Source organism: Penicillium concentricum (genome assembly GCF_028827145.1).
Source record: "Penicillium concentricum strain IBT 3081 chromosome Unknown utg000002l_segment0_segment0, whole genome shotgun sequence".
Taxonomy (NCBI): Eukaryota; Fungi; Ascomycota; class Eurotiomycetes; order Eurotiales; family Aspergillaceae; genus Penicillium; species Penicillium concentricum.
The window spans coordinates 8,032,327-8,059,509 of NW_026622755.1; the positions used below are offsets into that span (position 1 = coordinate 8,032,327).

Sequence of the window (27,183 nt, forward strand, 5' to 3'; positions counted from 1 at the left end):
AATCAGGAGCTTATACCTTTACAGCGGATTCTCGAGCTTTTCATTTTGGTATATGCTCCAACATATATGTATTTAGTAGGGCCCTCTTAGGAGGCTTAAATAGTCCGGGGAATCGAGTCTCTCCAGGGCTACACATGCAAGTACAAAAGTAGGTGGACCCCCAAACGAAGTGGATATTTATATCAGGTAATCATAAGGTTTACAAAAGGTTGGAGTCATCCGTCAACGCAACTTCCCCCAATCAAAAGTCGTCGACCTTTTTCTTTGTGACCTGGAGAATTGGTGGGGGTTAATAAGCATATATCTCCCCCCCGGGGCCCTCATATATCCCCATATCCCCCACCATCCCACTTCTCTATCATCCAAGCCATGCCACTCAACGCCAAAGCCGTATACACCCGCTCGAATGCGGACTATGTCCCATTTGCTAGTCGACGGAGTACTGTCCACAGCACCAAGGGAATCATATCATGCAGTCAACCACTAGCCGCTGCCGCGGGTCATAAGATCTTAAGCCAGGGTGGAAACGCAGCGGTATGAACCTTGTTCGATTCTATGTGTCGTATTGAACTTCAATACTGACTTTGATACTCTTGTTTAGGATGCTGCTGTTGCCGTGGGTAAGTCTTGCCTCTCGAGTTGCCTAATCACAGCAAACAATGAATTAATCTCACGCTTCGACAGCCGCCGGACTCAACATGACTGAGCCCTGCTCCACGGGTATCGGAGGTGATATGTTCTGTCTCTTCTACAATGCCAAGACAAAGAAGGTGCATGCGCTGAATGGCTCTGGTCGGTACCCTGGTAGTGCTAGCTTGGAGAAAATCCGCAAGGACCTCGGTCTGGCACCTGGCCAGCCGGGCAACATGCCTATGTTGAATGCTTTAGCTGCGACTACGCCTGGAGCGGCGGCAGGATGGGTTGATACAATTGAGAAGTTCGGCAGTGGTAAGTTATCGCTCGAGCAGATTCTACAGCCTGCTATTGAGCTGGGAGAGGAGGGGTTCCCTGTGTCGGAGCTTTCGTCTCAGGGTGTAAGTACTCGATGTCCAATCGCAATCGTACCGTGACCTAACCCGCGCACAGTGGAATGACTCTGAGAACGATATCCGCAATGCATCTCCTAATTTCCGCGAGATGTTGAAAGTCGATCCTTCAGCCAAAGATGGTGTCCGAGCCCCGCTTCCAGGCGAGATCATGAAGAATCCCACTCTGGCCAAGACCTTCCGCGCGCTCGCGGCAGGGGGCAAGAAAGGATTCTACCAGGGCCGGATCGCAGAAGCCATCGTCAAGGTGGTCCAAGATCAGGGCGGCTATATGTCACTCGAAGATCTAGCCTACCACGCCGAGATCGGGACCCAGGAAGTCGACGCAATCTCACTCAAGTTCACCGGCCAGGACATCGTCTCCAAAGCGACACCCGGCACAGAAGGCGAAGCCAACCAGGGCGTCGAGATCTGGGAGCACCCACCCAATGGCCAGGGCATCGTGGCACTAATGGCACTTGGTATCATGGAGGAACTCGAGAAAGCGGGCAAGATCCCCAAGTTCACCGAGGCCCAGCATAACTCAGCCGAGTACCTACACGCCGTGATTGAGAGTCTGCGCATCGCCTTCGCCGACGCAGGCTGGTGGGTCACAGACCCAGACGTGGAGCGCGTGCCTTCGCAGGGCCTACTCGACCGCGCATACCTCGCAGAACGGGCGAAGCTGTTCACACCCGAACGCGCAGCAGATATCATGGACCACGGCAGTCCAGCACACAACCACTGCGACACAGTGTACTTCGCAGTAACGGACAGTGAGGGCAACGGTATCTCTTTCATCAACAGCAACTACGCTGGGTTCGGAACGGCCATCATCCCTGCTGGCTGTGGCTTCACGCTGCAGAACCGTGGTGCCAATTTCTCGCTGCAGGAAGGTCACCCTAACGTCCTGGCCCCCCAAAAGCGACCATACCACACTATCATCCCCGCTCTTATCACTAATATCGCCGATGGCTCCTTGCACTCTGTTTACGGTGTCATGGGTGGCTTTATGCAGCCGCAGGGTCATGTGCAGGTTATGCTCAACATGCTTGCCTTTGGTTATCATCCCCAGGCAGCGCTCGATTCGCCGCGCTTCTGTCTTGCTGCGCCGACGGATGAGAGTACTGACCGCACGGTGTGGGTTGAGGAGGGTATCAGCGACGCTACTGTGGAGGGTCTGCGTGGTCTTGGTCACAAGGTTGAGGTGTTGACTGGTTGGAAGCGGGCTATGTTTGGTCGTGGCCAGATCATTCGCTCGTACTACGATGACGGGAAGATGGTTTACGCTGCAGGCAGTGATCCTCGAGGCGATGGGATGGCGTTCCCTTTGCTGTAGGTATGTTGAGAATGATGGGTATCAAAATTCAATTGCAGACTATGTACATAGTTAAAGTGATCATATCAGGAAACCCAGACTGTCTACTTTACTTTTTTCTGTTTCTCTTTTTTATTTTTTCTTTAAACATCTTCATATCTGTTTCGGATCCCTTTACGGAGTACCGACGTACAAGTCTCGATGCGATCTTAATCCCTACAATATAGGTAAGGCATTCCCCCAGCCATCACCTACACAAACTACATCAGTATACATCCATCACAACACCACTCGGTACTTCACACTCCACAACAACCGCACAATTCAACCCCAACCACCAAAATAAAGAGCAACCGCACATCATCACTCAAGCAGGCAAGTCCGATCGAAAGCCTAAGGCCTTCAAAAAGCCGCGTGACTCAAGAACCCCTGATCGACACGCCAGACTTACCGTGCCCCACAGCCGAATCCGCGACAGCTCGCCAAAGCAGACGGTTCTCGGTCTCGGTCCGGAGTACTCCGTCAAAAAAAAAAACAACATTCACCATTCTTACCACAAGAAAAGATCGTCAATATACGAAGTACAAGTGTGATGAATCATAAACCAAATATCAGGTTTCAATCCCCGTCTAGAATCAAGTCAATCCATACTTCATACGGAGTACTCCGTACTCCGTTCTACATACTATGTTGTATAGTCCCCAAGACCAAGACCAAGACCTAATCCAAATCCAGATCGAAACCCACCTCTCCACGCGAGATGAAATACTCCACCCAATTGGTATTCCCAGAACCAGTCTAGCGGGGAGGTGGAGAGAGCCTGTCCGTTTACCAGATTGAGAATAGTCTCTGGTCTCCTTATCCAGCGTTAAATCGGATTTCCGGGTGTCCGGGAATGTGAAGTGGAGATTAGAGTGTTCTGAGTCTAAGACTCCAAAATCCGGCCGAGAGAGGTGTGTCTCTTTCGGGTAGACATGGTATGTTTTTTTGGGGGGAATTACTGTGGCCGTGGGCGCTTAATCGAGATTTTGATAAGTTTGTTTTTCTTTCCAAGGTTGGAAGGTCGCTTTGTCCCGCCTTATATAAGATTATTTAATTGAAATGGAATCCATTTCCGCTCAAATCGGATAATCGCTTATCTCGCTTGCCTGGAACGGCTAACCGAGCCATGGTTCCAAGATTTATTATTTGAACTTTAGATTGGATTTTAGTTTAATATCTCAAATTTGGAGTAAAATGTAAAATGCTGGGGAAATCGAAATTTGTACATTTGAAAATGGCAGGGGTATAGATGGTATAGACAACAATTGAAAAAGGGAAAGAAATCATGATCGTGTCGTCGGAAATCACACATAAAGAAACACGTCAAACAAAGGGAAAAAAAAAACATCTAACTCCCAGTTCGGTTCTGGGACCAAATCAAACCGATATCGGGAGATCGGTTATTTCTTTGGTCTTTCTATTTAGAAAGAATTGGTTGGGTGCTGGGACCGCGACCGGTGGATCCGGAGTCCAGGTGGTCACTCTCCGGGCAATGGAGACAGTGGAGAGCCTTGCGAATGACGATTGAGGCATTTGTAGGGAGTCGAGACTTTTCCCTACACCAGTAGCCCTCGGGATTGCCGTCCCTTGGACCCACATGTGTTGTCTTTGGAGTCCAAGGTTTTCCAGGGCTGGATCGTCCTGGTATCGTATGGAGGTAAATGCTCGTGTAGTCATAAGATTCAGTCTATGATCAATGATCAATGATCAAAGAGCTTCGATGATCTTTTCACATGCCCCAGGTCACGGGCTGGAATTGGTGCATGGAGTGGACCTGGTCCTCGTAGGGAAGGCAGTCTGCACTAGACCACGACGGGGAGGGGTAGTGGCACTGAACGGGCTATGGATATGTTAGTTCATGGTACCAAATAATCACAAAGAGAAAAAAAAAACACTCACTGGCTGGATCATATTCTCTCCCATGGACATGGGAACTAAATGCGACGGAGGCATGCCCGCATCAGTATCCCAGCGGAGAGTATTGTGTATCTGAAGCGGAGACGAAGTGACATCGCCCTTCAGGATATTCTTCGGGTACTGATCGATGACAGACACAGACGAAGAGATAGAGGAGCTAGAGTGGGGAGGAAGAGAGAATGTCGCATCCGACAAAGGCGAGGGGCAGGTGTCCGCTGGGGAGGAATAGAACGGGCTATCGTCAACGGAGTCGGGGAGCTGGCTATGGAAGGCCGGGCGGGGCTGTAGAGGCAAGTCCATGCCGCTCCACATTAATGAGCCGTCGTTGGCCAGGTCCGGGTGAATCCCAGGTCCCACGAGTGAACCGATGGACATGGAGTGTGAATGGGAGGTTACGGTCAATGGCATTCCGTGATCCATTGACATACAGCGCGGGACAGTGGACTCGGTTACGATGGGCTTTTGGGTGTTGGATGCCCAGGACTGTTCTGGTTGCGATTCGAGTTCGCTGCCATGATTGTTAGTATGCGCCATATCGCAAAAAAAAAAAAAAAAAAAAAAAAAGCCTCCCGTAGTACTCACTGTCTCTCCATGTGGCGCGCAAGTAGATCGGCGCGGTGGAATGCTTTCTTGCATCCTTGTGTTGCGCAGCGGTATGAGGCCTCAGGATTGTGGTTCAACTCATGGCGTCTTCGGTGCTCAGCCCTGGTGAAGACCTGCAATCGAGTCAGTTTAATTGATTCGATAGGTGTATATGATTGCGCCGACCTTTTCGCATCCTGGGGATGTGCAGGCGTGTACGCGCTTTCCCTTCTTGGCCTTGCTGATGCGATGGGTGGTGGGTGTATAGGTGACGGGCATAGTGGCATCCTCGGAGTTCTGACGCATGTTCTTCCGGCCCATGTTGGAAGCAAGTTGAGGTTCGGGTGAAGAAGAGGAGATGGAAGGCGAGTTCAAGACCGAGACGATATGGTTTGGACTGCGCCCTGAGGATCCCCGGGCCATGATGTGTAAAAGAGAAGTAGAAAGAGTAGAGAAGTATAGGAATAGAATAATATAAGATATAGGGTTGGGTTTTTAATAGGCAGAGAATCCTGAAGGAAGAGAAGAGACGAAGAAGAGAGGAGGGTGGACTGATATAGAGGGAACGATATGCACACTAAAAGTGCTGTTCCTACAGATCTACGAGACGGATTAATAGACTTTGAGTAAATTGGAGGAAATTAATAAAACAAAAATAAATGAATTAACATGCTAATAATAAAATCCAACAATAAAATCCAACTAAGTCAGGCTAACTGAGATCCAGGGAAAAAAAACAGCACGGGCGTGGAGATCTCGGGATGATCAGAGCATAAGCCGTACTAAATTTACACGACAGGGGATTGCATTAGAGCCAGTGCGGCTGAGGCGCACTTTCCAGTCCGTCCTTTAATGACCTATAAGAGATTTGGCGGAATAACCCGTTGGCTGTGTTGGTACTATTTTTGCTGTTCCGAAATGGGTGATTATTGTGAATGATTTAGTGTTTCCTACCCTTGAATGTATAGTGCTCGTGGAAATTATCTCCTAAATGCCATCCCAACGTTTTAACGAAAAATATTCCTCATTGAACAGAAAACGAAGTAAGATGGTTCTGATATTCCAAATCCCGCGTGGAGCTTACACATCGTCCAAGCTCTCACGGAATGCAACGGGTTTGCCCCATCAGAAACCTAAGGTAAATACCGGTGGAGAGTGCGCTGGTTTAGGCAACTCGCAAGGACAGAATAGGAAGCGCTAATCCTAATCTGGTAGTATGTAAAGGCTACAGGGCTGCAACTGGCGGAAAATTATCTCGATTAGGAATAGGTATAGACCACCAGTTGGCATGTGCAATGGAAGATAGACATTCCCGATAACTTTCAAATACCTATTCTTTATTCGCTAAAACATGGAAATGGAGAATATCTGAACGGGAGATCCGGTGGATCCATGGATCCAAAGCCTCAACCAAAGTCCAAGTCGATTAAACTGAACTACGTAGGTAGCACTAAACCAAAAGAAGAAAGGGTAAAATTAAAATATCCAATAAATAATATAAAATAATAAAATAAAAATAAAAAGACAGTCAGCCTGGGGGGCCCTTGGCGAGTCTTGGCATATTTTCCAAAGTTTACACTTTTGTTTCAGTGTGCCGATCCTTGACTCTTGGGGATACCCCAACTCCCGGCTCCGACTCTCAAAACGTCAGTGTTCGTCCGGGGGATACCACATGGTGGAACGGTTACTATATTTCTGCTCTATATATTGTACTATTGATTTATATGCTATAAGATATATGATTTCCAGATGTCCAGGGGCTATGCACCCCACCCCATGCACCCGGAGAATAGCTCCCCCTGTCACCCTCGTGGCAGAGTAAGCATCAGAAGCCGGAATTCCAGTGGCAATTACGGTTACACAATATGTTGTACTCCATACTCGCCAAAATTTAAGTCCTTAATATACATACTACTGCATCACTAAAACACGCTATTGGCACTATCCCTGATTCCCCTATATTTCTGGAATGAATCCTTCTGCAAAGCAAATCCCTAAAAAGATCAAGGAACAATAAACTAAAATCACAAGTGGGCGTGCACATTATGCAGGGGTCCTCGAAGGATCATTCAGGGCTTGGATATGTCCCGTGCTGACGCCCGTCACTATCGCGACCGTTTACATATGCAACAACAAATCACGGGCACTAGATAGGTGGCTGTGGGGGAGAAGGTGTGGAATGTGCGTATACGATCCACTGTCTACAATGTGCGTTGCAGATTATGATCAACAGATGGAAATCATGATCTGGACTGCAAGGCATTCTTGCAGGGGTCTTGAAACGGACTTTGTAATTAGATATAGATGTAAAGAAAAAAAAAGAATGTCGTATATGCAGCGTGCGGGAACTATCACAGCCTCTTTTTTATCCAGCTTCCAAGTTTGGACACTGATGTGCATCCCTTCTATCCATGTCTATACTCGAGGGGGTCTTGTCCATGATCGGCTGCTGCGGTTAGGGTCAGAGAGCGGGCTTAGCCTGGGGAATACCGACAAGGTAATTAAAGCTTTTATTTTATATTCCTTTTTTTTTTTTTTTTTTTGGCTCGGACCAGTATTAAAATCGATCGTCATTTGCTATCAGTCCTGTTGTGCATAATCTCTGTCTAAGCTACTTCCGGTGTAAAGGGACATATTAATTATGGTGTATTGCGAGCCAATGGTCTTTTTAAGACGGAATTAGATATCCGGGATCTGGTTCGCGCAATTGCCCCCTGTGCTTGCAATTTCCCACATGGCTCATAGTCTCTTTTCGCTTGCGTGTGGATCCTAGAGACTTCAAATCTTACGGATGGTGATGTCCCCAACCCGCCTTTTTTTCAAACAGCGCTTGTTGTTTCGTAGCGCTGTTGGAATCCACTAATCGCATCTAGATGATGCTCACGGGTGAGTATTTTTGCGGGCTGAAGACTGAGCTGTCAGTAGAATATGCTCTCTATACAGATCTATAAAAAGTCTATTAACACCTGAAGATGAAGATTACTCTGAATAGTTGTATTAATTCTGTAGGGGTACGGAGTATATAGTAAGACGGGTAAGCAACGGGTGATTGCCATGAAGATGAAGAAGATACAAGTGGCTGTGATCATCAGTATAGAACGAGCGAGTCAGGGAGCTCGATTTGATGTTGGTTCTTTTTTTAGATGCTTACAACACGGGCGGGTATAGGCCGTGCACGCTAGTCTACTTTTCATCGAGAATCAATATTTTGGTTTGATTTATCACATGTTAAAGAAGACATAAACTCCACGTCCAGAACAGAGGCATATGTTGTGAATGTAGTACTCCGTACTCCGTACGGAGTAAGTATACCTCAACTTCCTAATTCGCTCCTGGTCGACAAAATAGGAACCGAGACAGTAGCCTGGCATACCGTTCGGAAATAAATTAATTCAAATGAAAGCTATCCGCAAAAGATGTGCAAGATCAACACCTTATGTTCCTGACCCTTTAAAGTATTTTACAGGATTCAGATCGACACCCCAGAATTGATCCAAACTGTCTAGAGTACGGAGTACATCCCTTGGAATCAAATTTACACATTTGAACTGTGAAGACTAGAAAAAAAGGAGAAATAAAAAAGGAAAATATAAATTAAAAAAAGAAACAGCGTAAATGCGCGCTTTCTTCTTGTCCCCACCAGCCCCTCTCAAGCTTTAGAGGCTCTTGGATTCCAATCAGGTCACTTTAATCTTTTAATGGCCCTGGTTCTCTCCCATCCCAGATCAGTGAACCTCCCTTTTTAGGGATGTGATTTTCCATAGAAAGTGGCAAAGGCATAAGGCTGCATGTTACATATTGGTTGCCTGATTCTATCACAGTACAATATACAGGTATGAATTCTTCCATGGAAGAATCTCACCTCAGATTCAGATCTACTCTGATTGGTTTGATTGGGAGAGTGCTAATATCTCTGATTCGCTCTTAGACAACCCCCAGGTCTGGGCAATCCTTAACTGGTATCACGCAATGGTTACTAAAATGAGCAAATATCATATCCCAATGACACCTAAGGAGTAGAAAATACCATTACCTTGTTGGACAAAGTTGGAATTGCGGCTATTCCCAAAGTCTCGGTTGAACTATACTGGGTTCGGGAAAAAGAAATCCAAGAGATCGGCTATACTTTAGGTTCGAAGGACTCCTTGCATTTCGGATAACTCGAATAGGTAAAGCTCACACCGTTAGGGTAATTGAAATTGCGTCCACGTGGAATATGCCAGCTGTGTACATTATACAAATTGGGCTTAGCGCAGGTCCACTTTCAAATCTCTATGATTATCGCCTTTTTCAATCTTCACTTCTTTTCTTTCGTCTCTTGATAGTAGCTCCACCGTCGCTTCGATTGTGTCTCGGGTGTAACGGGTCCTACGTGGCTCGATGTACCATATGTGTATATTAAATATATATAACTCGCTAAGCAGGGTCCAGAAGGTCGAAATGTGTGATCGATCTACACTCACGGTCCAATCCTATCGAACAGATCGTCACTATCTATCAAGGTCTTTTCTGACCCATCGTCATTAGTGATTGTGCCCAAGGAAATGTATTCTAGCACTTTGGTATAAGAAAAAAAAAAAAAAGAAGCCCATGTTAAAGTCAATTTACATGCTCTATTTTGTATATGTAAATATGTCATGTTTCGGGGAAATGGTGGCCTCTCAAATTAGAGCGGATTTGGTAAATGAGGCATTTGTCTGCACTAAAGCACACCATACCGAATACAGCACCCTTGCAGGAATTATTCGAGTAACCGAATATGTGAACATGAGAATACAACGTTGGAAAAACTAGGTACAATTCCATTATGCCCCGGGATCTACTATACTTATCTGCTATCACTACTACTCCCTATACAAGTCCACCTTTTCCCCACACGCTCAGATCACAATCCTAGGTAAAAGAAATTGAGGCCTGAGCTTTACAAAGTGGAGCCTTGAATTTCTTTTTTACTTTTTGGAAGTGAATTTTTCCACATTTACGCCTGAGATACGCTAAGGCGTAAAACCCCTGCAGCTTCTAGCTTAAGTCACGTTTCAGATAGACCCGTCGATCAGATCATGCCATGTGGCCACCTTTTTCCAAGGCAGATTTTCAACCTGAGTACCGATGCCTATATCTAGTAATGATCGTTATATTCAGTCTATCACAATCCCCATACAATGAAAGTCAAAATTCGGAAAATTATATACAATATATAACTGATTGAGATAGGTCTAGTCTCTTATATTCGTCTTGGCTCTGGGCGTTTTCTTTTTAATTTCCTAATTAATTTCTATAGCAACGGATAAATCCAAACACACCCGAGTTCATCTCGAAGCCTACTACCGACGGCCGAGTCAGGGACTTTTAATCTTAAACCCTCTTCATTTCCTCGATTTACAGTGGGCACCAGGCTTGCGCCAAGGATCTTCATCCTTGTAGCCCATGTGGCTACATTACAAAAAGGAAAATGAGAGCTACCTTAGGGCACGTAACCATGCAGGCACTACTGCAGGATCTGCATACAAGACGAGCTGCTAGCCATGTTCAGGTAAGTGTATTCCCGATGAAGCAATGACTTTTAACCTGAATAGGAATAAGTAACTTGATGTTTCATCTCTGTTACCGTGTCCATGGTCCATGGACAAATCCGCAAGTCGTCAGAATTAGGAAGGTGCTCGTGCTGATCTGGGATGACTTTGCTGTCTTTATACTTATTTATAACCATAATACCGATATTATTAGTCGACATTTACAAAGTACCTCGAGATTCCAAGGTTCCCCCGATCGGCTCGGGAGACATCTTCGACCTATAGGGCGAAACGATGCATATCCTATATGGAGCACGCGAAGAATGAACGCAGAATATTACCAGGAACGTTGACATCCTAGTTGTGTGAGGTCATAAAACTCGCTAGAGCGGATGATGAAAGGGGGTTTTAAATTAGTCAACCTGATACTTTCTTAAGTACCTTGCTATAAAATGTAGCTCTAGGCCAGAAGAAGAAGCTCCTACACAAAGGGGTGTAAATGAACTCTTAAAAACAGGGAGGTATTTATTTACTCCAGACATTGTATAGTATGGGGCAAACTAGATCTACGTATATTGTACTTCCGTACTCGGATCATGGTTCGTTGATTCTTCCGATTACCCCTTTTTTCCTCTTCTCATTTCCTTATACAGAGTTTCTTTTGCGGAGACCTGCCGTTACGGAGAGTCATATCTTCCGATGTGCGAGGGAGCTGATCCCTTCGCTTCGACCATCGAGACCACATGGCCAACTGTGGGCCTTTGTAGATCACTCAACGGGTGTCGTTGTCCATTGTCGGTGAGCTCCTCAGTTTGCACTTCATTGCACTAAACTAGTCCGCCTACTCCGTAGATTGCTCTAATGAGAACACCCGCTAAGCTCAATCCAGTCGTAGCTATATCCAGCTAAAGTAGACTAGCTACTAGCATGACAGGGTTACCTCACAAAGCTAATTAAGGAACATTACACCGTCTATTGTAGCCAACGGTAGGATTCCCCATTCGCGGAGTAATTGCTATTCTGCACACCAACAACAACTTGGAACCAATCAGAATATTTATATTAATGCGCTCAACTCTGCATGGCCAAGGGTTTAATAGAGGATCACCACACGCATGACATCACGCATCCGATGTTCTGGGCGCCAGCGTGCATCTGCCTGGTCATGCTTGACGCTGTTGGTTTTGCTGCAATCTCTATTGGCTCGATTTTCTATAGTCTGAGGATGATCGTGTAACAATTGTCCGATTGGGGGGGCTGAAAATAGGAATGGTTAGTGGGTTATCGTTACCCTCTAGACCCTTTTGGGTATATTTATATTGCTATATCGATCAGCGCCTGTTCCATATCATTTCCGGGTATGTCGGCAATGTACGCCGTATGTACGGATACAATATAGACTTTATATTTGACATGGGTTAATGAGAAGGAATATGGGACCATGTATGGAGTCAGGGAAGTATTTGGCGAAGAGTGGCAATCTTTGACTTTGCGAGTCAGGAAGACTCTTAACAGTCCGTTCGACTAGTCTCCATGTTATATCCACACTAGTCTGTTCATATAGCGGAGGGTGTCCAGTGGGAGATACTCCATATTCTTTGTTCCAAGGGTTATTTTATCAACCTGATTTTCAGCTGTAACAGACTACCAACTAGACTAGCGTCCTCCAATCTCTTTTCTCTTTCCTGCAGGTCTAGATCGTCGCTATATTTGCTTCACTTGGACCCATGTGGCTGTCGAGCCCGGATCAAGTCCGGGTCAAGTCCGCCTAGCCGCTGTTGGGTCTTACCTTGATCTACTTGGACCGTCGATCTCGGGAGGTATGTCAGGAGGAGATGCTGTGCGGTTATGACTAGCTACTAGTTGGTTACTGTTGGGGCTAGCCAGTTGGCAATCATGACCAATGTGGCTTTTTTGAGGTCTGTGTGTATCTCTTTCCTGATGTCATGGAAAGTGAGGGGATATCATGCTAGGCATCAGCGAAGGGTAGTTGGAGGTCTTCCTCTTGTCCGCGTTTGAAAGATGAAGGCCGAACTGAACTGGATCGATTGATACTCGCTCAATCATTCCTAACCCAAGAGCGATGTGGGCGTCCTCGGGGGTTCAAGGGACACCCTTTGAATGGGTCTCTCGCCCATCTCTCAACTACATTTGCTAACTGAAGTTCGGGCTCAATTTTTGGGTAGCTCGATACTTCGTTTCGCTCTGGTTTTTGGAGAATTGTAACGACCCATATCACAAATTGCAGGACAGGACCCAACGCTGTATGAACAGCAAAAGAGCCCTATCTCAAAGCTCCTTTTCCTCAGCTCACGCTTCTTCTTCTTTTTCTTCTTCTTCCTGCAGATTTCTCCCCCTGAAGAAGTCTTCTCTATTACGGTGGACTTTGCAGAACACCTTGCTATGTGCAGTCACCCTAGGTCGAATCTTTACGCTCGTCATCCAACATCAACCATCTCAACCAGCAACAAACTCCAACATTCAGTGACTCCCTCGACATATCCATCATCTCCCGAGTATTCAACTTCTCTCCATCGGCAGCATACCTTCTACCTCACGATGATGAAGTGTCCCCTTGACGCCAGTCAACCCATTCGACCCGTGCCCAACCAAGTCCAAGTCTCAAGAAGCCTGGATCCCCACCAGCCAAGCCCTACACTAGTACTCTTATCCTCGATAGTACACTCAGAACTAACAATCCCAATCCCACCGCCCAACAGCACGCATGCCTTCTCACCACGAAGCGGGTTGAATCCGACGACAGGCAGTCCACTTGTCTGTGGCATCACCGGAGCAGTTTCCGACACCGGTAATTTCGGCAATACTTCTGTCTAGTATGATGAGTACGACTTTTTCTGCTGCTCAATGCGACGAAAGGTTGTCCCATGGTCCGATGCATACGCTCAAGACGGTTCACCTTGTGTGTTAAACTTACACCACCATGTGGAAGCCATGCTGTCATTAGGCTGTGCTACAGGTATCAGACCGCCTGCTGAGACTAACAGTACGAGACTGTGCTGGGCTATGTGGTATGCATATGAAGGGGGACGGGGGGTTGAGTTAGGTTGTTGCTTTGTTGTAGTGGTGAGAGTGATATTCTTGGCCTCTTTTGGAAGAGGTTCATTCTCGGTCTAGGTTTCTGGCTTGAGGCCTGCTGCTGCATCTGATGGTGTGTATCTGCGTAGCATGGTTGGCATATGTGGGTGGGCGTAGTCCTGTTGTATGGTAGTAAGTTCTTCGATATATTCTTCTTTAGGTCAGTGGGTATCGAGGGTAACTATAGAGCTAAGACTCTTGGGATTGATCAGGAGTCTTAATCTCATCAACTCAGCATTGTGAAACTGGCTAGGACTGGGACAATATCGCATGACTTTTGTTGCATTGAAACTGACCCAGCACATACATACGATATAGTTGCGCTATCTGAAGCAGCAAGATGTATGCTACCTCATCTGAAGTGAGATCGCTCTTCTATGTGCTCTTAATATTGCTTACCTATGCTCATCATGCCCTAGTGGTGATGGAGGTCAAGATATATAGAGCGGATATAGGGATAGACATTTTAGCGTCACTCTTTTCTGCAATCCCCAATCCCCGAATTCCAGTCGATTTAAAGGTTGTGACGTAATATATCTGACAATGAACTCTATTGTTCGTATGAAAAGCTCGGTGTAGAAGTGATGCCGCACATGTATTGACTGCAATAGACCCCGGGAGTTGGCCGAAGGTCACGTTGATATATAGTTGACCTTGACCTGGGTATATTGATTCAGCAGCTAGGACCAGTATATATATAGGAAATGAACTATTCGAGACAGAAGATCGTCAATAAAATTTTGTGATTGAATAGATAGATAATTCAGAGATGTCAGAGATATCCAAGATATAGAGACGAACTGCTCGTCCGGGACATGCAAAAGCAGAGCCAGAAACCACCATTATTTTAGCCTACAAGAAAATAACCGCAGACTGATGTGCATATCCATTCTCACATTAAGTACAGCTGGTTGATCTCGCCTATTCCAGTCACCCATCCCCGAATTAGACCAAATCGGAGCGAATTGCAGAAAGCGAGAAGCTCATTATGGGACTGATCGTCAAAGATCTGACTGGAAACTGGAGGAGAGACCAGAACGAGAAAAAAGTAAAAGAGAATCACATAAAAATGAATGGTTTGCTCATAAAAAGGAAAATGGCGAGCATCGATAGAGCCGAAATAGAAAGAAACGCCTTTTCGAGAACAACGTTTCTATATCCACGGAGACTTCACTATAATTGAACAAGATGCAATGATCGGGTCTTCGGCAGAGAAGGCCCATGGTGCGGTTGATTTCCCAATGTAGATCCGAAGAGATGCTGGTCGAGAAGCATCGTAACACCATTCGAGAAGCAGTCACGGGGCGGGTTGGCGAAAAGCAACTCAGAGGCAGGGCCGAAGAGATAGCAGGTCACTAGCTGGGGGACACCGACTTGGGTCGAGCCATATGCTGTTCGGATATCATAACTCCGCTGAAAAACCCGAGTGAAAAATAATGACAACAGGATGGGGAAGCGCTCGCGACGGAGTTCGATCGAGGCAGAAAGGACGTGGGTTTCGCTAATACCGAGTGGAGAGAAGGAAGGAGAGAAGCATGAATGGTTCGAAAAATGGGTATTGGTTTAGCGATCGGGGTTCGTCACCTGTATCAGAAGTCAGCTTGGGAACAATTTTATTAGGTGTCGCGCATGCTTACCTGCAAGATCCGACGAGAGAAGTCATGGTCATCATCGATGCTGCCATTGCTTTGGCGGCGCTGAGCCATGTAGTCCCCATCGAACCGAGAATCGGACATCGATGGCGGACCCGAGTCACGGCCATAGCCACCAGTGGCCCCACCCGCAGCACCGGCCTTGTTCTTCTTGGATCGCCACCAGAAGAAGACAGCACCGCAGAGAGCAGCGAATCCAACCACTCCGATAACGACTCCGGCTGCAATTGCGGCAGTATTCTTGCTCTTAGAGGACTTTTCTTCGATATCTTCTTCAGGGACAGTGCTCGGGCTGGCCTCCGCTGTCGCGGTCTCTGTCCTTACACTATCTGAAGTAGTGGAAGTGGTGGTGGCAGCAGCCTCGTCGGTTTGCGTCGTAGTCTTGCTGTCGCTAGTGCTCGTGGTTGTGGTGGACTTGGTTTCGTCGGCGTACGTAGGGACATCGTCTTCCAAATTTGTGGTATAGATAGAGTAGTACTTGGTACCACCGCCTATTCGAGATTATTGTTAGCAAGTCAATTCTCCGAGACCGATGGGTCGACGATATAGACATACACATATCATCGGGCCAGCCAGTGCATGGCTTGTTGCATTTGTCGCTTGAAACCTTGGAACTGGAGGGTGGTAGCGTGTTACCGCACACACAGTCAGAACCTGCTGTCAAAGCAAATGCTGCGTAGTCCTTGGCACAGTAGTTTAGACACCATCCGGAACTCTGGAACGTCCAGCTTGTTGCCTTTCCGTATCCAGGAATGCTGGAGTAGCAACCCTGAAGTGTCCCTATTGGTTGGCCGCGAGGAAGCACCTTGAAGTCTTTTGCAACTGCTGTGGCTGCCATTAGCACACTAGACACCGCGAGGGCGCCTTGAGTGTTGAAAAGCATGATGTGTTGGGAGAGTGTAGGGAAGTCGAATATTGAAATCTGCGAGTAAAGTAAACACCGCTGGACACAGTCGCAGGGGTGGTTGACGAAGGACTGGGAACGGCCTGCGTAACCCTCAAGAACTTCTGTTTGAATGTATGCCGGTAGACGTCGTTTGTTCTCAGACTGTCCACCACGTTGGTTCGGAATTATTCAGATACCCAGGGCGTATCTAATGAGAAAGTCGATGTTTTGTCGGAAAAAGTGAAAGGTGATTTCGCGTTGTGTTGACGGGTACCCGAAGTACGTGGTCGAGTAGAGGTTTCACCCCTTAGGTCGGGATAGAGAGAGCGACCGTGAATTAAGAAGCAGTCCAGTTGATAACCCCCAGATAAAAGGGAGTAAACGAGCGAAGAAAGTAACGAATGTGTGTACAAAGGGGAGGTGGGAAGATCAGGAGGAAAGAGAAGTGACGGATAAATGGATCCCTTGGGAAAGGGACTGTCAAGGGGTCTGTGTTCCCCGGAGAAGGTATGAGGTACTTGGAATATGGGGGGAAGGCCCTGGTGCAGTCGAGTACCGGGTACTTTCAGCGCAGGTCTTTCACGGGTGGTTTCATTGTTGTTTGCTCCGTGTATGGTACAGTATCAGGTATACAAATAAACAGTCCAATGATACGTCGAAATATAATTAGGTAATCAGGTACCGCCCAGGTAAACCAAGGGACCGTGGCTGATCCATTTCCTATTTTGGTCAAACACGGCAGCTAAATGGAACCTTTGGGCATGCCGCTAGTCTACTTTGGGTACTAAGCGGTGATTATGAGACTCTCATTGTGTGTCCAATATTCAATATCCAATATGTTATGTATTACTTTACACTTATGAAAGATCATCCTTGCCACATGAAGGACCCTTGATGACGACTTGTTTTACCCCTCAAAAATTGTACAGTTCGTCCTCGGCTAACGCTTCATTCCGTTTCAGAGGATCGGCTTCCATATGATCTGCTGTGTTCTCTGTGTAAATGACCCGTACAGATTACGCCACGGTCCTTTGTGGCTGATAAGTGCATCCTTGGCTGTCTCAGGCTTGAGAGGAAATTCAGATCTCCATTTGACAGATTACGGCCGAGTTCTGAAAAAGAAAAATACCATGAAGCGGGCTATGTAATTTCCCCGGCGGAGCCAATTTCCATACCCCGTATAAGCGCTAAGAACGTTCTGATTACGGACTTCTCCGTACATACATGAAACATGAAACTTGAAGGATTGATTTAACATTCAGCCTTATGCTTCGAGTGCACTTAATATCTCTACTCCGTAGGTATATCTTTAAGTATCTCTATGCCCCTTTTCCATCAAAATTATTTCCATGGGTAATGAGCGGCCACTCCCGAGTGGAGCGTACCAAATTATGACCTGTTCTTTATGTATACATTGTATTCCTGTAACAAAAGTGCTTCAGCCACTCAAAACGGTATAACGAAATTTGGTAAAAAATAGGGCACTGTGGCTTATGATCTACAACTCCATGATGTGCCAGTCTATAAATGGCATCTAGGGTGTGTTGTCCATTGTACTTTTGGATATATATTGTAACTTGGACCTTTTTTTTTTTTTTTTCGAGGCCTATGTGAAGTGTTGGTTTGTGACTTGACTGCATAATATTATGTGGTATTATTAGGATTGCCTTGCCTACTAGTATTCTTATACTCTGCACATATAACAGCTCTAGAGATATCGGAGGTTATTCAATCCCACGGTACCGTCATGCGAGAACTAACTTCGAGACATTCACAGACCTTTTACAGAATAGAGAGATATAAAGTTAATGGTCAGTATGCGGCTAGGTGCGCCTCGAATAGCGAACGTGTATACATGATCTATCGGCCGTACCTTGCAGATCTAGTCCCTTGCAACCCATTCTGAGCCAGAAATTCGATTGTCATTGCATCTGCCAGACCATTCAATATAAGCCTCCCGATCTATGTGGGAATCAGAATCGTTTAAACGGTCAATACAACTGCCTATGCAGGTACACACACCACATTGGATAATTATAGCTACTTCAATATCGACCCAATTCCCTGCTGAAGACACTCACGGCTACGGAGCACAGAGCCCACAAAGGAAACAGTCAACGCTCAATGAAGAGCGATCTTCCAATAGTGAGACATAATTTACGATCTGCTTAGGTCCGACATCCGAGTACGAGATATAGCCCAGAGCCTCCAAAAACAGTATGCACAGGCAATACCAGCCTGTACTGCGGACTCCGTACACAGTAATTCGTCAACATGCCTAGACCTGTCCAGACGGAGAGACCGGCTGGACCACACAGAGATATTCCGGGACCAGTGGCGTCCACTAGACCAATTGGGTTCTCCACCTGCCAAAGGAATCATGTAGAAACGCATCCCCCCTTGCCGGGCTTCACAATCGAAATAGAAAAAAGCCTACTCAATTCACCTGGATCTTTCGGATTTCGTTGGATATCTCGACGAGAACACCAGTTTAGTTTGTCAAATCTGTGGGCAAGGAGAGTTCGAATTTGGATATCAAACTGAAACTTGCGTTCGGGTCTAGAACCTGCGTGCCTGACCCACGATGTATTTAGGGTCTGGCCAAGGACTCAACATCTAATTTTAAATGGTAAAAATTCTGATCTTGCCTGTGACCATTATTTGATCTGCCAGATTAATCTATACATGCGGAAGGGCCGGCTTGATGATTACCTCGGAAGAGAGCAGAGTATGAGGCCGCTTAGAAATATACAACATAAATCTCAACACTTTGGGCGTATCATCGTCCCAAAATGGAGGACTAAACTCACACCAGACAACAATCCTACAGAAGGCCAAGGTTCCAGTAAACCTCAACACACTCAATGTGAAATATTCAATATTACATATACTGTACACACACATAAAAAGAAGCAGCATATTATTACTAAAGCTTAACACAAACCGGATTATAAAAATGAACACAACAACACAACAACACCATCAAACCCAAGCCTCAAACCTCAAATATAAGAGTAACTTGCACATATCCCCACCGACCTATCTGGAACCCGTCGCTGGGCACCACCCCCATCCATCTCCTTCTCGTAGAAGTGACACCTCCCACGAGCACAAACATAATGAATCCCATGCTGCACATCCTTCGAGATGCCCGATATCTGCCTACGAGTGTACTCGCCGCATTTGCAGAGCGGGTTGGCGGGACTTATCCCACGTTGATCAGCAAAGCAGATGAATCGATCACATGGATAGCATTTGTAATACGGGCGGCCTGCATTGCCATTCGGATTGTCTTCCTTGACTTTCAGTCTTATACCATCTCCGCGGCAGTTGGGGCATGTTGGGGGATTAAGTCTGGTGATGGTCATCGCTGTAGGCGTGATAGGCTTGGTCTGCTATTGTGGCTTAGATACAACCTGGTGAGCTGGTCATAGGGCTTTCTGGGTAAACTTGCCTTTTTTGATTTATTGTATTCGACACTTGTTTGCTGTTGTATCAAAGTCCTCATCGACGGCCCTGAAGGTTGTGTGAGATAGACAAGAGGTCATTATGACGATTTGTGTAGCTCAATATTGCGTGAGTCTCGATGTTGTCGATTGACAGAATATCCGTGGTTCACCTTACCACCCAAGAATGATGACAATATATGTAGATTGCAACAACCCTCCACACAAAGCATACACAGCAGTCATACCCTTGAAACAGAAGAGAGTGTTATTTTACATAGTGTGCTTGCCTGTCTGAATAGCCATCTTCTACCTACCTCACTCCAGGATTTCTCAGTGGGCAATCCCCCGGTTTGCTATCTTCCCGTTCAAAAGTTAAACTTGCAGACACAACCAGAGAAGGAGAACTGTCCAGGGATTCCAATGAGGCTATGGCCATAGTCGCATAGTGGGTTAGCAGGACTGATGCCACGCTGATCGTCGAAGCAGATGAATCGACTACATGGGTGGCATCTGTAATACAGGCGGCCTGCATTGCCGTTTGGGTTGTTGTCATTGACGATTTGTCTTATACTCTTATACCATCGTTTTGGAATTCGAAACACTCTGGGTGTCCCAATGTGCTCGGGCTCATTGCGGCGATAGGCTTGAATAAATATACTACAGTGTTTAGCCCAGAGGGAATCAAGCAGGCAAATGCATCACAGGAGCTATTTGGCCATCATGACAGTATGAAAGGCTGCGAGTATGTCCGTCGGCATTGCGTGTGCGTTTGCTCATTGTTAACGTTGATGGAGGATCCGCGGCTCACTTCCTTTTTGTATATGTACTTGAGATTGATGACAACGAGTAGCGCTGTTGATGAAAGCTATATACAGGTTCAATACTGACCTTACTGGTCACAATCATGCAATCCAACTCCTATGCAAAAGCCACAATAACTAAAGTCAATCTATGCAATTGAAATTCAATTAAGCATCCTTATTTAAGTGCATCGAGATCATGCTATGCCTTGCCTACAGACAATGGCCCTCCCGATATTTATTTTCAGTTGTCCAAGTTGAGAGAGACAACAGACTCGGGCATTCTTTTTCCAACAGTAAATGCGCGGCCAAATTTGGGTTGAGCTCATGGCTTAGGAATGTGTATCGTCTTGCTGATCATCATGCATCCATGCAGAACGAACAGCAGGACCACAGGGTGGAATTCGAAGATGGTACCTTCTGCGACAAGACCAAGAGGGAGGTTCTCGTGCGTCCAGCTTTGAGAGACCCAGTAGGCCATAAGGGAGGCAATTGACAGAGTGGTCGGAATAGGTGTGCCTTCGAAGTACTTGGATTTGCCAGTCTGGTCCTTAGGGAGTACGGCTACAGTCACGTTGAACCGAGCGAGGCGGGTAAGACCGCAGAGAACGAAGAAGGTGAGGAAGACGTGATCAAGCGAGGTCCGGATACCAAGAGCGAATGCAGCAGCGGCGGGAGCGAGACCGAAGGAGATCTAGTGGGAACAAAAGTGTTAGCGACAATTTTGTTGTGTTTGCTGCCCGGGATCATTTACCAAGTCCGCTAGCGAGTCGAGTTCTTGTCCCATGAGAGACGACTTCTTGCGCCATCTTGCGACTTTGCCATCCATAAAGTCGAAGAACAGACCGAACGGCATAAATGCGAGGGCAGCCCAGATGGCCCCGTATTCAGTTGGGTCTCCAAGACAGTAGCGCATGGACGAAAAGACTGACATGACTGCTCAAGATATTAGTCGTATGTTGGAAAAACGGTTGGGAATATGAGCTTGCCTCCGCAGAAACCTAAGATGAAGAGTTAGTGAGTCAATTCACACAAAACCTTCCAGGTATTGAGATCTCTTACCATTCATTTCAGTAATCAGATCAGCGAGATGCATGGCCCTATTGAGTGTTAGGCTGAGCCGAGGGCAAAGGAGCGCGGAAAGCACAAAACTGACTTCACCATGCTGAAATGCCCATGATCCTCGGAAAGCAGCATTTTCTGCTTCGCCTGGCCTGTAATATGTGAGCTCTATTGCCCATGGGCGATCGGAGGGAGCTCAAACGCACCTCCATCACCTGAAGGTGGGACACCGCTGTTGGAGGCATCGCTCGATGCCATGGTCGATGTCCGACGAGACATGCTCAAAAGAATATCAGATTCGAAGAAAATTTATGGAAAAAGGCTACTCTGTCTCAATAAGATGTCTAAAGGGCAAGATTGAGGGGTAAGAAGAATAAGAATGCTGTCAATCCTGCTTGGGAGTGTTGACAAGACGCACAGATTCGCTGGGCGGTCAACGTCATTTCAAACTGCAGGCAGGGGCGGTGCAGCTGCGCCACACCAACTAGCCACATCCCAACCAAAAGTCCAACGAGCCGAGGATTCTCCCCCGAATTTCTAAAGGAGTTGCTATGATTTAATATGCGATTGCAAGTTCTGGAAAATCCAATGAAAATAACAGAAACATTTTTGACTGGTGATATTCTACAGCCTGCAGCCAGTGAAGTTGCAATTGCGCAGGATGCACAAGAAGACGGAAAGATATTCCTGAAAAAGCTCCCAGATCCCCCAAAACGCCATAAAGAGACAGTACATTGGATCGATCAATATCCGCGACCGCGGAAGCCACCACCGCCACGGGGAGCGCCGCGAGCACCTCCACGAGAGAAGCCACCGCCGCCGCCGCGGGAGAAACCACCGCTACCACCGAAACCACCACCACGACCACCGCCGAAGCCACCACGGCCACGGGGAGCACCACCACGGGCACCGAATCCACCGCGACCACGGGGAGCACCGAATCCACCACGACCACGGGGAGCACCACCGCCGGCGCGCTTGGGCTTGGCAGCTCCTGGGGGAGGCTTGGGCTTGGGGAGGAACCTAAGAGGTGAGTTAGTCAGAGCGTAGAAGGATGAGTAGAACAGCGAATCGTACTTCTCGAGAGGAAGCAGCTTATCTCCACCAATGTAGACCTTGTCACCAGCCTTGAAGGAAGTGGCGACAATACCGTCCTGAGGCTTGACGGTGAAGTAGACCTGGTTAATGGGACCGAGGATTTCGTCGACCTTGCCGATTTGAGTCTATAAAAACCAGTTAGGTCATGGACTATAGATTATATTGGTTTTGGTGGAGTGGTGGCGTACCTTGTTCTCCAGGTAGATAGGAGCGTTGAAGTAAGGAATCTTGGGGTTGATGGACTCGCAGACCATCTCACCCTCACAAGAGTGCATCACGGAACCCAACTCTATCAGAATATCAGCGAGATGAATCAATCGTTGTCGACTTCAGAAGAATAATTACCCAGAACCTGGGCTGGGGGGCCGAATGACTGCTGGAAGCCTCCGCGACCTGCAACAAAAAAATTTCGTTAGCTCCTTTTAACATCGCATTCACATTGGAAAATTCTCACCACCACGGCCACCACCGAAACCTCCCCGGTTGGCACCAGAAGCGTTACCACGACCACGGAAAGACATTTTGTGGTGATAAGGGTTATTGACGGCTTGTACAAAGCTGGAGAAGTTTTCGCTCGGTGGAAACTTGAAGCGGTAAAGTGTCGGCTAAGGGCAGTACCAACACGTGACTTTTGCTTCACCGCCCTCAATAAGAGTCATTTTCCCCTCCACGCGGAGCATACCACGGTCAGAGTTCTTGCTCGCAGTCCAATTCCCTTGTACCATTGCTCCAAGGGGTTTAGAAATGGCATCTGAAACTCCCAAGGATCTTCCTGTGCGGCCTGCCGCTGACGCGCAGGCCAAAACCGCCTCTGAAGCCGCCGCTGCCCCTCCAAAAGATGCGAATGCGAAATCTAAGCAGGCCCCGAGCCCCGATACCCTCCCGGAGGTCATGATTGAGCGAAACAAGCTCTTCGAGGAACTCTGGCAACAATATCTCGAGGAGACCAAGACCCGTCCCCACCCAGAGATCAATGTTACCCTTGACATTGGCGACGGCAACCCTCCCTCCTCGGTCCCCGCCAAAGCCTTCGAGACCACCCCTGGATCTTTCCTGCGTGATGTGCCCAAGGATCTCAGCGCCAATATTGTTATCGCCAAGGTCGATGGAGAGTTGTGGGACTTGAACCGGCCTTTGGAGAAGGATTGTAGTGTGCTTCTTGTGCCTTTTAGCAACCCCGAGGCCCGTGAGGTATTCTGGCACTCTAGTGCTCACACTCTCGGTGAAGCATGGTAAGTGTTTTTTTATCAATGCCCGGTTGTGTGATCTTGCTAATCAATGCTTCAGCGAATGTGCTTTCCAATGCAACTTGTCTCATGGGCCGCCAACTCCTCAGGGTTTCTTCTACGATATGGCCATGCCCGACGGGTATGTTATCTTATCACCTGCCATTTACAATTGTGCCAATGCTAATATTAATATGTGAAAAAACAGACGCGTTGTCAAGGAGGCTGACTGGAAGGGACTTGAGACTAAGGCGGCGCGCATTTTCAAGGAGAAGCAAAGCTTTGATCGATTGGAGGTTTCCAAGGATAACCTCAAGAAGATGTTTGCATACAGCAAATACAAGCTGCACTATATTGACAAGCTCGTCACCGGCGAGAGTAGCACCGTCTACCGTTGTGGTACCCTTGTCGATCTCTGCCGAGGCCCTCACATTCAGAACACCGGAAAAATCAAGACCTTCAAGATCATGCAGGTAAGCGTGGCTGGTTAACCTATTGATTGAGGAAGACCCATACTCACTTTTACTCCCAGAACTCATCGGCCTACTTCCTTGGTGACCAGTCCAACGACTCTCTGCAGCGTATCCGTGGTGTCGCCTTCCCCGACAAGAAGCTAATGGCTGATCACTTGAAGTTCTTGGAAGAAGCTGAGAAGCGGAACCACCTAAGAATTGGCAAGGAGCAAGAGCTGTTCTTCTTCGATGAGGTGTCCCCTGGTTGCCCTTTCCTCCTCCCCAACGGAACCAGGATCTTGAACCAGATCCAGTCTCTTCTGCGTACTGAATACCGCAAGCGAGGCTACCAGGAGGTCCAGACCCCCAACATGTTCGATGTTGGTATCTGGAAGACCTCCGGTCATTGGGCCCACTACAAGGATGATATGTTCAAGCTGGATGTCGAGAAGCGCGAGTGGGCTCTTAAGCCCATGAACTGCCCTGGACACTTCGTTCTGTTCGGCCATCGTGAACGTAGTTACCGCGAGCTTCCTATGCGTCTTGCAGACTTCGGTGTCCTGCACCGAAACGAGGCTTCAGGTGCCTTGAGTGGTCTCACGCGTGTACGAAAGTTTTGCCAAGACGACGCTCATCTGCTAGTCGCCGACGATCAAATTATGTCGGAAGTGGAGGGTCTGTTCGATTTCTTGCAGGCCATCTATGGGCTGTTTGGCTTCACCTTCAAGTTGAAGCTGTCCACCCGCCCCGAAAAGTATATGGGTGCGTTGGAGACCTGGAACCACGCCGAGGACCAGCTTAAGGAGGCCTTGACCAAGTTTAAGGGTAATGATTGGACCATTGACGAGGGTGACGGTGCCTTCTACGGACCCAAGATCGACATCACCATTGCGGATGCTCTCCAGCGTGAATTCCAATGCGCGACCATCCAACTGGACTACCAGGCCGCGGTGAACTTCAAGCTGGAGTATCAGACCAACGAAAAGCAGGAAAAGAACACCGAGGGCGTGAAGGAGGGAGAGATCAAGGCCGACGGGCTGCCCCCCGGCCGTGCCCGCCCTGTTGTCATTCACCGTGCTATCATTGGTAGCTTCGAGCGATTCCTAGGCATCTTGATTGAGCACTTCGGTGGCAAGTGGCCGTTCTGGATTAGTCCGCGCCAGGTTCTCATTGTGCCAGTGATGCCGGCTCTGAACGACTACGCCGAGGAGGTGCAGCGTATCCTGCAGGGTGACAAGCTAAATGCGGACGTGGACACCAGTGGCAACACCCTACAGAAGAAGATTCGTACCGGCCAATTGGCCCAGTACAACTTCATCTTTGTTGTGGGAGCCCAGGAGAAGGAGGCACGCACCGTCAACATTCGCAACCGTGATGATCCTGCTACCCAAAACAAGGGCATCATGGTCCCTCTGGAGGAGGCACGTGTCAAGCTCCGGGCACTGCGCAAGGAGCGTCGGTTGGAGAATTCCCTGTAGGGCGTAGATTCGTTCCCGATTTATGAAAAGTGAAATGAAGTTACATGCGGATATTCTACTGATTCTTTTAAATATACGCCGTACATACTTTAATGTAGTAGAGTAATCAGTGGTTGGGTTCCAAAAGCGTAATGCGGTACCCTTAAGAGCGAACACAGATCTTGGGTATATCGACATCTTCCTATTAACGGGAGTGTCTATTCGAAGTTTAGCCTACTTCATGACCCCCCTATTAGAAAACAAGAATAATAATAGTTGGACGCTGATGCGGTCTTGTGATGTCTTTTCAGTGGTCTTTTCAGTGGTCTTTTCAGTGGTCTTTTCAGTGGTCTTTTCAGGTATTCTATTTAGTGGTCTTTATGATATCTTCTCCTTCTTCCCGGTTTTATAGGTAGGTAGAAAAGAAAGCGGGGAGAGGTTTTGTTAAAACTACTTTCTCTACCTTGATTCTCCAACCTTTTCCAGATTTCTGCCACTTTGTTCCCTAGGATCAGCAGTATTGTTAGCCCTACTACTTCCCACCCTAAATAGCCCAAGTTTTTATCACAATTTAACTTCATATAGCGGACAATTTCTAGATTCAAGTTCATAGAAAGGGAGTTTAAAGATTTGTTCACATGTTTTGTCCCATGTCTTAGGCCCGAGACAATCATATTTCCCATTGCGTGGCTAGTATAGCTCTCTCAGTTTCATCATCTACTACTGATATCTACTCTCGTGTGTAGTGCTTTGGCACGATAGGACCAAGAAGATCTGTCAAACCTTTTGGTCTGTAAATTGGCTGCTCCAACTACCTAGGTATTCAGCAACCTCATCTCACATGCACCATGCACCATGCACCTAGACATCTCCGTGGACCTCTCCTGACAGGTAGGTTCCCTTCGATCGCCCGAATAAGTCTTTTTTAAAAGGGGCCAACTTTGATGGTTACAGCAGTATTGTTAGGAAAATACATGAAGCGTACTGGCTGCCACGAGCGGAACATAAAAGAGAGACCTACATAGTGTATATCTAGGTTTTCTTGAACGCGAGGAGGCTGCTGTTCTTTCGCTTCCTCTACTGCGTCTTGAAGTTTAACTCCACTACAGCTTTATCGACTATTGGTAATTTATCTTGAAGATGCTGTCTACTTCTATGTATACGTGCGACCCAGGTATCTTCGTTGTTCCAAACCCCTAAGGAATTTCTAGGAGCTCTGGGGTTTCTAGGACCTTGCAGTCTTCTTAGGAACACTGTAGTTCCTAGATCCCCGCTTTCCGCGTTTTAGGATTTATTCACTAGTTCTTAGTGGAGCTTTCCTAGGAGCCGTGCTATCTCCATCTACCATAGCCTCATCTGTTGGGTTTGCCGGAAGGTGCAGCATACTTTCGCAAAGTGTCCTGGTTTTCCACACTTATAGCATCGCTTCTCTTCGTCATTTCTGTCCTTCCGTTAGGAGTCTTCAGCTTTATTAGTTGTGGTCGTGCTTCGTGAGGTTCGACTTTGCGTATTTTGGCTTCATTCAACCCAGGTAGCTTTTATATCACCTGCACATTACGCCTTCTGTTGAGACGAGGAGCTGGGGTACTGCATTCTGTTTTCTCTCTA

The 27,183-nt window shown here is 47.2% G+C and overlaps 6 protein-coding genes across 6 annotated transcripts; 2 read left to right on the plus strand and 4 right to left on the minus strand.

The window, feature by feature from the left end:
- Window positions 1-369: 369 nt before the first annotated feature.
- Window positions 370-2,364, plus strand: N7517_006775 (gamma-glutamyltransferase family protein; the record flags this gene model as incomplete). The annotated part of the gene is made up of 4 exons (XM_056724505.1): window positions 370-534; window positions 602-620; window positions 685-1,034; window positions 1,087-2,364. 4 exons carry the CDS (start codon window positions 370-372, stop codon window positions 2,362-2,364), a joined length of 1,812 nt encoding a protein of 603 aa, XP_056580755.1.
- Window positions 2,365-4,114: 1,750 nt separating this feature from the next.
- Window positions 4,115-5,307, minus strand: N7517_006776 (Zinc finger C2H2; the record flags this gene model as incomplete). The annotated part of the gene is made up of 4 exons (XM_056724506.1): window positions 4,115-4,225; window positions 4,285-4,810; window positions 4,885-5,018; window positions 5,071-5,307. 4 exons carry the CDS (start codon window positions 5,305-5,307, stop codon window positions 4,115-4,117), a joined length of 1,008 nt encoding a protein of 335 aa, XP_056580756.1.
- A 9,719-nt stretch (window positions 5,308-15,026) lies between these two features.
- N7517_006777 (WSC domain-containing protein) lies at window positions 15,027-16,028 on the minus strand (the record flags this gene model as incomplete). Its single annotated transcript, XM_056724507.1, has 3 exons — window positions 15,027-15,077; window positions 15,131-15,636; window positions 15,701-16,028. The coding sequence occupies 3 exons, from the start codon at window positions 16,026-16,028 to the stop codon at window positions 15,057-15,059; spliced, it is 855 nt and encodes a 284-aa protein (XP_056580757.1). The 3' UTR covers window positions 15,027-15,056.
- Window positions 16,029-20,526: 4,498 nt separating this feature from the next.
- N7517_006778 (CDP-diacylglycerol-serine O-phosphatidyltransferase) lies at window positions 20,527-21,621 on the minus strand (the record flags this gene model as incomplete). The annotated part of the gene is made up of 5 exons (XM_056724508.1): window positions 20,527-20,974; window positions 21,035-21,216; window positions 21,343-21,380; window positions 21,437-21,494; window positions 21,549-21,621. The coding sequence occupies 5 exons, from the start codon at window positions 21,619-21,621 to the stop codon at window positions 20,606-20,608; spliced, it is 720 nt and encodes a 239-aa protein (XP_056580758.1). The 3' UTR covers window positions 20,527-20,605.
- A 464-nt stretch (window positions 21,622-22,085) lies between these two features.
- N7517_006779 (H/ACA ribonucleoprotein complex subunit GAR1/NAF1) lies at window positions 22,086-22,961 on the minus strand (the record flags this gene model as incomplete). Its single annotated transcript, XM_056724509.1, has 5 exons — window positions 22,086-22,365; window positions 22,420-22,565; window positions 22,629-22,729; window positions 22,786-22,833; window positions 22,895-22,961. The coding sequence occupies 5 exons, from the start codon at window positions 22,959-22,961 to the stop codon at window positions 22,086-22,088; spliced, it is 642 nt and encodes a 213-aa protein (XP_056580759.1).
- A 223-nt stretch (window positions 22,962-23,184) lies between these two features.
- Window positions 23,185-25,596, plus strand: N7517_006780 (threonine--tRNA ligase THS1; the record flags this gene model as incomplete). The annotated part of the gene is made up of 4 exons (XM_056724510.1): window positions 23,185-23,672; window positions 23,728-23,808; window positions 23,875-24,139; window positions 24,199-25,596. 4 exons carry the CDS (start codon window positions 23,185-23,187, stop codon window positions 25,594-25,596), a joined length of 2,232 nt encoding a protein of 743 aa, XP_056580760.1.
- Window positions 25,597-27,183: the final 1,587 nt, after the last annotated feature.